The following is a 12695-nucleotide window of genomic DNA, read 5'->3' as shown; positions in this document are numbered from 1 at the left end:
AAAAAAAGAACTTGTATTAATATGCTAATGAGCCTCTAGGTGCTATGGGTGCGTCATTAGCACCTAGAGGCTCCGTCTACCTTCAGAAACTGCCGCCGCCCAGCGCGTCCCTCCAGCCCGCCCATCTCCTCCTGAATGCGATCCTCCTTGTGAGCGCCTGTATTCGGCGCATGCGCAGTGAATGTCTGACAGCTTCCCTGCTCAGACATCTCCACTGCGCCTGTTCCTCGGAGCACTATGGCGTCATCGCGCAGGCGCAGTGGAGATGTCTGAGCAAGGAAGCGGTCAGACATTCACTGTGCATGCGCAGAATACATACGCTCACAAGGAGGATCGCATTCAGGAAGAGATGGGCGGGCTGGAGGGACGCGCTGGGCGGCGGCAGTTTCTGAAGGTAGACAGAGCCTCTAGGTGCTAATGACGCCCCCATAGCACCTAGAGGCTCATTAGCATATTAATAAAAGTTCTTTTTTTAGCAAAACGGCTGCCCCAAAAGCAATTATATTAGGATGGTTGGGCAGAGCAGACACTAGCGGATCGCTAGTGTCTGACAGCTAAATATGTGAAACCGAAGTGGTAGAAACCCTTTAATTCCCGGAGAACCTCTAAGGGCTGTATTAGACTAGCAGATGAGCATTACAAATGTTGAGAAGGAAGCATTTTTTTTTTTTTTTAGCCTACATAACAGATGTGATTACCTAATGAATGAGTGTTTGCTCGTTTATCAGGTAATTAATGGCACTTTTACACAGGCAGATCATCGCAAACGAGTGTTCCTACAAATGCATGTTAGCAATTGAAAGTGTATTTCCTTCTCAATGCACCTTGATTCCTTCCTTTGTCCCCGAAGACAGGCCCAGAGAACGTGTTAGTGACAGAATCAGTATGATGTCAGTAACAGTTCTGTTTATTAATGCGGAACAGAGTCACGGAACACCGAAAGCACTACAGAGTGCTTCCGTGGTGTATCTTTGCGTGGTTCCACACCGCAAAAAAATATGACGTCATTTATTTATTTTTTGCTGTGCGGACATACCACAGACCCATTTAAGATGAATGGGTCCGGTCCGCAGCACGGATGTTGCCCGTGCATTGGGGACCGCAATTGCAGTCCCCAATGCACGGAACAGCCATGTGCATAAGGCCCAATTTGGATTTCACACTTTCGTTATTTGGTCAGTTATTGTGAGCCAAAACCGTAGTGTAGTCTACACAGAGATAAGGTATAATTGAAAAATCTGCGCCTGTTCTGTGTTTTTGACCCGCAGCTAGTGTGAACTCAGCCTTACGGATCAGAAGAATAGAAAGCTTTGTTTATTTCTTGCATCAGTCTCTTCAGTTATACAAGTTTGAATGTTATATTAAGCCTGGTTATGAAAATGTTGAAATAAAACTAAAAAAAAAAAAAAAAAAAAAAAAAAAACACACACACACCACACATATAGAGCGGGAGTTTCATCCTCCCAATGCGCCAGTTGCACACCCCAAGTTTGCAACTTTTTAAATGTTATTGCTAGTGTTGAGCAAATCGATGTCCATGCAGTGGACTTCGATTCAAATTTCAGGAAAAATTCAATTCACCGCAAAGATAAAATTTCCTTGTGCTTCTTGGTAGCAAGTCGGTTTTCCCTGAGATTTTGCACCAGATCAAGATAGCGGTGGTATGATGTAATTAAGAAAACTAAATTATACTGTGTTATTTCTGTCACTTGCCTTGATTAGCTATGAACGCAGCATCCGAGGGGTACAATGACGGGGAATGGCGCAATCACCAATCCCTGTCATTGCACGCACTACTTACAAAGAAACGCGCCTCATGACAAAGTGCTTTCTGACTAAGCAAATTTTTTTCTTTGTCAAAAGCATCCGGATCGAATTTTTTAATGCTTTGCTCATCTCTAGTTATTGCAGCTAAACTTAGTCACTATTGGTGTTTACACTGTCCTCGACACTTTTGGAAATTAGGGTACAATAGAGAAATGAGGCGGCACTGCCAGCGTCTCCAGCCAAATCAGAGAACTGCACAGATCAGTCAAAGAAGTGCCCTTCAGTGGTGCTCTGCTATCAGCAGGAAAGTTCACAGTAATGATATAACAATGAAGAAGAAATGATAGCGGCACTCACCCGGGTGTAGCAAAAAGATGTCTTTAATCCAGAAAAGACGAGTACAAAGTAACAGCAGGCTTTTGGAAATTAGCTTCGACACATTTTAAAACAGGCACGACTGCCAGAGGATGCATTTAGTTTGAGAAGGCGTGCGACTCCATAAATTAAAATGGCAGCACAGGGGATATCTACGTGTAGGCCAGCTTAGGAGTAATTTTGGTCCTCCTAGCTATCCGTAGCTCTTACTGTGACGTCATACAGAGCTCCGTGCGAGCAGAGTTTGAAACTGAACATTGCTGCCGGCCGGGGCAGGCTCAGAAAAACTAATAACAATAGGGTCCAGCCTCCCAACATCCCCTTCACTTTGGATGTAGGAGCAAAAAAGAAGAAAAAGACACCAGACACACAGGCAAACAGACAAGAACCCAGAACAAGGTAAATACCGATCTGAAGTTGTAGAGCCAAAGTACCTTGTTGTTTTCTTCTGGCACCTACCACCAGGGAAGGTGGACAGGGAGCGCATTGCGCAGTTCCTGAACATAGAACATACTTGTCACTTGTGAAACAGCAGCGGCACCGCAGCGTTAGTAATTGAAAGTGTAAAGACCCCCCTTTTGCCACTTTTTTCCCCTCCTCTAAGCTGTGGTCAACTATTACAGGTTTTCTAGATATGTAGCCTGTGCACAACTTAATACCCTTCATTTATCCATAATTCCTTATGTTCAAAGCTGCAAAGTATTTTAAGCTTTTGTTGGTGACCCATTAAACACTAGAACTTTGTTCACAAATGATTCTAATGGCTTTTCCTTCCAACTGTACTAGACCAAAATTGATCTGTGTCTAATGTGACACAGTGTCATTGCAAATTAATTTGTCATTAAGGCAGGTAGTAGGGGAGTTTCTAACACCGATGAAAAAAAATGATGTCTGGTCAGTCCCAGCCATACGATTCTCCAGCTTTGCCATCGTATGCAAACCTTTACATGTTTACTATTAGTGTGTAATCCTGCTGTACAACTGTGGCTCCCACAACTTTGTTCCAAGGCATTTAAAAAAAAAATATTATATATATATATATATATATATATATATATATATATATATATATATATATATATATATATCACACACACACACACACACACACACATACATACATACATACAGCAAAATTGCCCAAATTCATACACACCACACACAAAAGGAATGAATTTGAACTTTATTGCTCCTGGTGAAGACTCCAAATTCATATGCCAGCTTTTTTTTCTAAAAATATTTGTAGATCAAAATGTACATTTGTTACGAGAGCATTAAAAATCTATACACGTAGTTTATTTAATATGAAAATTTCTGTCTTTGATGCTTTAAGAACAAAATGCTAGGTTAACAGGAGAACATGTACAATTATAAAGATCTTTAAAATGGAAAGAAAAATGTTCTGTCTTTTAAAAATATAAAGATACCTAATTCTATTTAAGGCTTAAACCCTGAGGACAACTTAAAGTCATTATTCCAGAACTGCCATCTTGTGGGTTCTACTGAGGATACATGTACAGTTTGGTCACATGATTTCCATATGGCCTTCAGGGCTCCACAGGATTTCAAGAACAATTCCAATAAATTCTTCCAGGCAAAGTTAGTTGTTTTCCTGGGATGGCGCTGTTACCTGCAAATAAGACAAATGTTTTAATCTGTGCCCCTATGAGAATGGAGAGATTTCCTCTTGTAAAGTGACAGTTATTAGACATTTAGTACATTTAACTTTTATGTAAAGTATGTAAATATCTTTACAAGTTAAACTGAAATTATGTACATATGACTCTCTGTGGTGTAATGTAATATTTTGAAATCATTAGATGTATTCACATAAAAAATGCTAACAAGTTTTGTATTAAGGGGGATAGTTTATAGGGAAGGCACGTGTCATAGGGCTTCCACAAGCCGACCTTTTAAAGGGAGTCTGTCATCAGCATTTCACGTTTGTAACCCTTCCCATAGCTCCCTAGCATGCTTACAGTCAATAAAAACGTTACCTTTAGCATCAATCCTGGACTTATAAAACCGTCAAAAAACATCTTTGTACCATATGCAAATGAGGGCTCGCAAGTGCCCAGGGGCGGCGTTACCCTCGTAGGTGCCCTGCAAGCTCAGCCTTTTCTTCGCTTCCCCCCGCCCGCCCATCCACTAACTTGTTGTTTTGCCGAGATCCTGTGCTTGTGCACTCAGTCCGTCGGCCGACGCATGCGCACTGCGATGCCCATTCCTTATACAGCATCACACTAATTAATGCGCATGCTTCGCACCGTTAGCCGGCGCATGCGCATTAATTACTGTGATGCCGTACAAGGAATGGGCATCGCAGTGCGCATGCGCCGGCTGACGGACTGAGTGCGCAGGCACGGGATCTCAGCGAAACAAGTTAGTAGATAGGCGGTCAGAGAGAAAGGATGGGCGGGCGGAGGGAAGCGAAGAAAAGGCTGAGCTAGCAGGGCACCTACGAGGGTAACGCCGCTCTTGGGCACTTGCGAGCCCTCATTTGCATATGTTACAAAGATGTTTTTTGACGGTTTTATAAGTCCAGGATTGATGCTAAAGGTAACGTTTTTATTGACTGTAAGCATGCTAGGGAGCTATGGGAAGGGTTACAAACGTGAAATGCTGATGACAGACTCCCTTTAAATGACTGCCTTTTAAGCACTGTAAATGTACAGTGTGACGATCATGTGGACTTAGGAGCCGACCCAGTGGGTGTCACTTGTAGCATACAGCAGATACCCTGCCACAGTTGGCCAGAATCAAAGGCAACTCAGATCCCAGCCATTCTACCCTTTAGATGCCAGGTGCTTTAGTGGTTTTAAAGCAGGCATGCTCAACCTGCGGCAATCCAGCTGTTGCAAAACTAGAACTCCCATCATTCCCTGACAGCCTACAGAAAGGCGTCATGGGAGTTGTAGTTTTACAACAGCTGGAGGGCCGCAGGTTGAGCATGCCTGTTTTAAAGAGTCATGAGGCTCCTTCTAAAAGCCCATCATTGTAGGAGGCTGGTGGGTTGCCATGACTGTCGGAAGTATAAATAAGGTCTCTAGGTCTATTATGGACATGAGCCTATTAGGCTGCCTGTCAATATAACACTAGCAGGCATAATACAGTGCAATATAAGAGTATTACAGTGTATTATAGAAACAATTACTTGTTAAAGTCATATAGTTGGGGAAGGGGGAGAATTTAAATATATTAAAATAAATGAAATCTCATTATGAAATATCACATCTGTAAGAACCCGAATTCTAAACGTATTATAGAATTTGTTATGTAGAATTGCAGTTTTTGGTGCATCTCACCCCCCAAAAATTGAAATATAAAGACTTGTAAAGCGCTGCAGAATATGGTGGCGCTACAGTATGTAAATATTATTATAACCTAAAATCATGCCAATAAAAATATTCAACTTGCTGTGCAAAAGAAAAGGCCTCATACAGTTAGATTCATGAAAACAATAAAAATGTTGCAGGTATTGGAAAGCAGACATAAAAACTATTTTTTTGCACTAAAAAAGGTTTTATTGTGTAAAAGCAATGCACATAAAACTTAATTTTGGCATCGCCATGATCTCACTAAAGTATTAAGCCATCATGATACCATATGGCAAACATCAGGAAGATGTTTTATAACAAAAAAAAAAAAAAAGAAATACGGCAGACCAGTATATACACTATGTGTGTCAATGTGAAGAGGCATGTATCAGTGTGTCACGATGTGTAGCTGTGTAATATTATGTATGTGTGTGTCATTGTATGAGTTTGTGCACTTCTTCATATAGTAAAATTGCCAAAGTTTCAACATTTTGTAGCTCAACTTAATGTATTTTTTTTAGCAAAATTCTGCATGCACCACTGGTAAGTTTACATTCCAGCGTCAGGCCACTGAACTTGTTGAGGAATATGCTAAATTCTGCATTTTACAACAGCTGTAACCCCAGTCACAATACAGCCCTGTATCACAATACCAGCTACAGAGAAGCAAAGAGAAAATAAATATTTTGGAGGAGCTTTCCAGTGGTTCGAGGAGGTGCAGATAAGCTGTCTGAAAGGACTATATAGGCCTTACAGCAAACCTTTTCAGGAGATTTATGTCTTTCAGTCCTTGGTAATACATTAGGAAGCAGCCTGGCCAGCTGTGAGAAGAATACTAAATCCGACTGAGGACATTGTGTACAGAATAACTGGATACAACAACCTGTAAAAAAGGTACAGTATAGTCTGATGTTGCATCATGTGAAGCGTTGCACCCCTATTTCTGGATGCTTGTGCTTAAGGGTCAGTTAATTTCTGTGCTGGAGTCTCAATTGCAGATTCCGTCAAAGACTGAAGGACAGTCTGCCCGCAGGACTTTTTCCTCCAGTAAAAAAAACAAAAACAGAATTCCGAAAAGAAACTTAACGTACTTCACTGTAGTCAATGGAGTCTGTTCAGCTTTGTTTGGGTAAGCCATGTGCCCTAACTAGCACTTTCATTTTTTTGTTGCTCTGCTCCTTTAATTGAGCAGAGCTACAAGTACATCCAATGGTGGTGTGAAGGAGGCCCAAGTCATATAGAAAAGAACAATGATTTAAAAGAACATCTGGCCCGTTAACTACTTCTGCAGCCTTGTAACGTGTGAGATATGTGAAATTGCAAAGCTGTAAGGACTTTTAGTCCATGCATGCTGAGAACTGCAACTGAGGTGCTTAAACTTGGTCTACAAGTAACAAACAGTTTTTCTACAAAACGGTCTCATCATTGACTTTCCTTGTACCTCACAATTCTGTACCATCAAGGGCACCCCAAACCACCATCAGGCAGGAGAACCCAAGACTTGGATGTGACTTGAAGGGAAGAAAGCTGCATCCTTCCCATCACTGTACAGCCCAGGAGGGCATCAGAGTGATTAACTACAACCACCATTCATGCTACTATTACTCTCTCCTGGACATGTTGAAGATCCTCCTATAGTGCAGTTAGAACAATTGCAGGTCTTCTCCTCCATCAATAGTAGAAAACTTTCAGCAGTTGATATATTTCAAGACCAATACTGTTTGTCCATTACAACTGGTCATGCAGTCCTAGTCTACAGGTTAGGGCAGCATGGGCAGCTGTACTGGACTGGGCAACAAATACAGCATGTTTCACACAATCATTAGGATCCGTGTTTAGCTCACCAGTGGAGTTCGTTCCCCAAACTTGCTCCAGAAAGTCATTTTGACTGTATTTTTGTGTCCTGTTCGTTGGTCAAAAGTTTGGCAGTGGTCAAAAGGAGGACTGTACAAGTGAAGGCTCACAGCAGTCTCTGTGTGACTTGTGTTTTCCACTCTGTGAAGACCAATTGAGTCTGAAAGAACAAAAAGAAGATTTATGAAGGGGGAATTGAACAATTATAACATAGAAAATCACCAAGGAGTTTTCTGAGATTTTAATACTGAAGACCTATCCTCAGGATAGGTCATCAGTATCCGATTGGTGGGGGTCCGACACTCGGGACCCCCGCTGATCAGCTGTTCAAGAAGGCAGAGGATTATTTGCAAATATTAAAACAAATTTTCTCAGCAATGCGGGCACATATGAACATAAGACCAACACAGATGTCTTCGGCTGCCAAGTGCACATGTAACAGGTCAGTCAGTGTCATAGGTACAAATCTGCTGACAGATGCCCTTTAAGCGGACTTTGGAAAGATCCTCAAATGGTCTAGTAGGGCTTTAGAGAAGTCCATGATAGAGTCTCCAGCCATTTTACATTTTGACTTTCACCCCAGAACCCCCCCCCTCCCACCAACCAGATGCTTTGTATAATACATAAAGTCCACTTTGTTTATAGCCTTAAGATATCACATTTACAATAATCAGTAATCTATATAACAATTTGGGGTGTGGAGACTCCACTTGAAGAACACTCCATTTGTTATTTCGTAATAGAATGTGAAGATAATTATTATTATTGTTTGCTTTAATACCGCCCGCAGCAATTGGCCTGTACGAGGGGAGTGATTCAAGCAGAGCATGTTATTTGTGCACAAGGCAGATAACATGGCTCTGACAAGATAATCAGTAGTCTTACCTTGACCATAAACCCTTTGATATGATTATTAACTTTGAAGTCATACTGTCAGTTTGTAAAGAGATTATGGTTTTATTAAATAGCAATAGCATATAAAGTATTGTTTTTCTCATTTACCTCAGAATAACGGCCTATAAATAGATTTGGGCAATTCATATTTAAAGGAAAAGTATACATTCCAGGATGACTAACTGGATAATATCACACTTGCTGGCTATAAACAGCCACCTTAAAGGGCTTCTGTCAGCCCACTAAACCCTTTTTTTCCCCCCGTTAATATTAATCCCTACACTGCAAGCTCCCTGTACATATGCTAAATATTCATTTTAGTTCAGTAGATATTGTTAAAAATCAAGTTTTATAATATGTAAATTACCTTGCTACCAGCAAGTAGGGCGGCTACTTGCTGGTAGCAGCCGCACCCTCCTCTCATCATGACGCCCCCTCTGCCGTTTGATTGACAGGGCCAGGGAACGGGTTTGTTCTCTGCTGGCCCTGTTCGAATTCAAAATATCGCTCCTGCGCCGTACCTTTCTTTAATCGGTGCAGGCGCACTGAGAGGCGGCCTCTCTCCCGGGAGCTTGCAGTGTAGGGATTAATATTAACGGAAAAAAAAAAAAAGGGTTTAGTGGGCTGACAGAAGCCCTTTAAACAATGTTCTCCATCATCCAGTCCAACGGTCCATGCCACCTGCTACTTGATTCATCATCACAGTGACAGTTCAGCAGTACTGGAATTGTTCTCACCAGAGGAGACAATCCCGAGGACTCCCATTTATACAGAACATGTCACATCTGCTTTTAATTGCAAGTGATCTTTGTCATCACAGAACCTTTCAATAAGATCTTATAGGCCATTTATGAATCATCCAATAAGAAATGGCCCCTAGAGGGAAGTGATTGCTCTAAATTCAGGTCCAAACAGAGATGTCTTCTGCAGGATAATGGAGGCCCATTACTATATCAGACCTAGGGCCCCACGGGGAATCTCCTGGTGGGCCAGTCCGACAGCATCAGGCTGCATTCACACAATGAAGAAAAAATGGCCATAAAAAAATATGTTTTTAAATAGAGGATTTTAATATCCCAACCCCTGCAGTATACATAATGTCCACCATTCACCAGCAATAGGGCGCCCTGTGATCTGATCATCATAAAGGAAATAGGTTAACAAAAAGTGACCAAAGCCAACAACCTTGAAAGATAAGGCAAAGGTGAATAGAAAAAAAGGAATCAGGTTTCAATAATTGATACCGTTTTATATATATTTATAATAGAAAGCTTCTCCATCCTGAAGTATAGAAAATTACCATTGATATAGGCACATTGGTCCAGCTTCAGTACTCCTTCTGACTTCTTTACAATCTCTCCATTAGATTTTTTCTGGGGCCAGTCATAGAGCGTCTCCTTGAGGTTGCCCTGGAGTATCTTCAAGAAGCAATGTGAGTCGGTGTGATCATGGATACTGCTGCATGGGTGAAGCAATGAGACAGCTGAATATTGGCTTTTGTCATATAACGTTTCATGAAATAAGTGTTTTTGCGATGAAACTTATGATTATTGAAATATTATAGTAGATAAAGAAATTATTTGTGTACAATATTAAGCAATTTAACGGGGGGAGGGAATTCTTTCCCTTTTAAGTGATTAAGTTATAAATTTCACTCAAAATATAGAAAGGGTGTTGTAATAACTTGTTACGCTCGGTCATAGAGATACCCAATACATGTACATTTATTTCTTCTGTAAACGGTCCTTAAACAAAGCTTTATGATATAATGGTTTAGTTTATTGTAATTTGTTGCACGCATTTATGTTCTCCAGTCCCCCATCACATCGGGGGAAAGAACCTTTTTGATTAAAAGGGTTAAAGATCAGAGGGTCCTCCAATCCCAGCCATTAGAGCCAATCTGTCTTTAGACAGACTTGCACCCAATTCATGGTGTCACTGGAGACCTTTACAGGACTTCTTATAGGTTATGTTCACATTTGGGGTAAAGGTATCTGGCAGAGGAACAGCCTGTCAGTGTTCATCGTAACCGATAGGCTCACAGCTTTGTAAAAAGGCAATGCTGTAGAATGAGGTTCATTTATAATGATGTGGCAGTCATTAAAGGTTTATTATTTCATGGATGGCATTTGTAGTTAAAGGTAAATTAGCAAATTGGGAAAATAAACCTGACTTATGGGTGCTTTTTTTTTCCTTCCAATACTGTGGTTATTTCCTGTTCAATAGGAGACCAGTACATTGCCACTTTATTTCTTGTGGGAGATGTTCATATGTGCCACATAAATGTGTAAATTACAGAAACTAGTTGCCTTGAATATTACTATAAACCTAACTTAATTTTGATATTTTTATAAAATTTCAGTTGAATACATTTGTAAATCTGTTGCTTTATTGTTTTTCAATTTTAAGCCATTTCTTAGTGTTCTCCATTCGTAAACATGAGTATAGAATTCTAACTAGATAACAGATATCTGTCTTATCTTCTATGTAACATATTGTAAAATATTAAAGAGGAGAGTTTACAAAAAAATTTAATTTTTTTTTAATGTCACTTCTGTTCAGTCTTAAAGGTAAAGTAACTTGTTTGCTTTAGAGGAGGACAAGTCTTAAGCTGGCGATACACAACATAGTAGTCAGCTGGCATGGCAACTTTCGGACATTTCAATCGACTGTCTTTTAGAAAACTAGTGTGATGGCCTACTCTCGTCTGCTGAAAATATGATCCGCCATGCTGGACACATCAACCATTTGTTGGCCCAAACTCAAACTCCAAGTTGATGGCATAATCAGCCAATCACTTGTCATTGTGCTCAAGGGCAGGGAGGCAGACGAGGTAGGTAATGGGGAGGGTAAGTGCCAGTGTTATGTTCCGCACATTGTGTGCCATGCTCTACTGTGTCTTTCCTCACTAGAGCAGCTCACTTTCTTCTGAAGCCCTACAGGTCGTGGTGGAGGCCAAACTGCTGCAGGCTGGTGAATGTGCTTTGAGACATTGGTTTGGCACCATAATTTATACTCCACAGGTTTCAGTCACTTGTAGATGGAGCGAGGCTCATTTAAAAAAGGGACTGTGTGGCTACTTTGACTCCCTGGTTGGCCAGTTTAGTTGGAGGGATCTCAAATGTATGGCCACCGCTACGTTGCCATACACATTGCAATTCAGTGGGGCCAGCCGACCATATAATGTGTAAGGACTACAGACTGTCCACTGAAGGCAGATGTTAAGGGAATGAGGGATCAGGTGTCTTGCAGTGGCCTATTCCACTTTCTGCATTCAGAATAATGACAACTGACCAGAGTACGCATGCGTTTGGGGTGGAGAGAGAGATTGGTGTATGGCCAGCCTTATAGTGTAACCACTAAAGCAGATCTTTTTCCACCTTACCTGTACTATAGTATTTTTTCCAGTATGCCTGGATCTTATACCTAGACCAGTGATGGCGAACCTATGGCACGGGTGCCAGAGGCAGCACTCAGAGCCCTCTCTGTGGGCACCCGCACCCTGGAAAAAGTCTATGGTGTACCAATATGCCTTAGACTTTTCCTGCAATTCATTCAGCGCAGGAGGCACTATGACCAGCACAGGCAGTGCACTGAATGTAGGCAGCCTATTATAGCTAAATAATAAAGTACATGGAAGATATACTATACTGGACTGTAGTATTCAGGTTAAATTGCTGTGTTGGCACTTTGTGATAAATAATTGGGTTTTGGGTTGCAGTTTGGGCACTCTGTCTCTAAAAGGTTCGCCATCACTGACCTAGACTATAATATTCTATATTTTTATTTATTTTATGCACTTATATAGCTACTATATTCTGCAGAGCTTTATAGACATTGGCATCACACTGTCCTCAGTGAGACTCACAATTTAAGGTCCCTATCAGTATGACTTTGGAGTGTGGGACGAAACTGGAGTATCCAGAGGAAACCCACGTAAACACAGGGAGAACATACAAACTCCATGCAGATGTTATCTTTGGTTAGATTTGAACTTAGGACCCTATATTCAACTAGCTTTTCAGTACAAAAAGATAACATGTCAGCAGTTTTAAGATTTATAATTTTTTTTTTATATAGGTGGCCCATGTCATCCTATTGTGGGGCATTTAGCGACTGTCATATATTTAGAATGTCATATCTTTATTATTTGTAGTTACTCTAGTGAAGAAAATCAACATAACACCACTATAAATCAAACCTCCCATGTATTTCACTTATTTTAATCATTTTAGATACTGTTTAGAAATTCCTAATCAACTAAAATTGATGTTGCTTATTTCAAGCTGTTTAAACACCAGATCCTCTCGACAGATCATACTGAGGAACACAGTGATTTTTATTTATTTTTTACATTTTAGTTTGTTGTATTTATTCTTTAAAATGAATAGACTGACACATTCACAATGACAATATAAAACGTTAAGTAACCTTACTGCTAGAAATTTGAGTGTGTTCGGTATATGTGGAGGAATGCATGTAACTGCT

The 12695-nt window shown here is 40.7% G+C and overlaps 1 protein-coding gene across 1 annotated transcript in view; it reads right to left on the bottom strand.

Annotated features, from left to right (window-relative positions):
- Positions 1-3313: 3313 nt before the first annotated feature.
- The window catches only part of CDO1 (cysteine dioxygenase type 1), a 31829-nt gene continuing 22447 nt past the window's right edge, over positions 3314-12695 (bottom strand). Inside the window, exons 3-5 of the mRNA XM_044275910.1 lie at positions 9508-9665; positions 7304-7473; positions 3314-3772 (exon numbers count right to left, since the gene is read on the bottom strand). Coding sequence (XP_044131845.1) covers positions 3743-3772; positions 7304-7473; positions 9508-9665 — 358 coding nt within the window. The 3' untranslated portion in view covers positions 3314-3742. The remainder of the gene's footprint in view (positions 3773-7303; positions 7474-9507; positions 9666-12695) is intronic.

Source organism: Bufo gargarizans, chromosome 1 (assembly GCF_014858855.1).
Source record: "Bufo gargarizans isolate SCDJY-AF-19 chromosome 1, ASM1485885v1, whole genome shotgun sequence".
NCBI lineage: Eukaryota > Metazoa > Chordata > Amphibia > Anura > Bufonidae > Bufo > Bufo gargarizans.
Note: the sequence above shows the minus strand (reverse complement) of the source record. Positions and strands in the feature narration are given on the sequence as shown.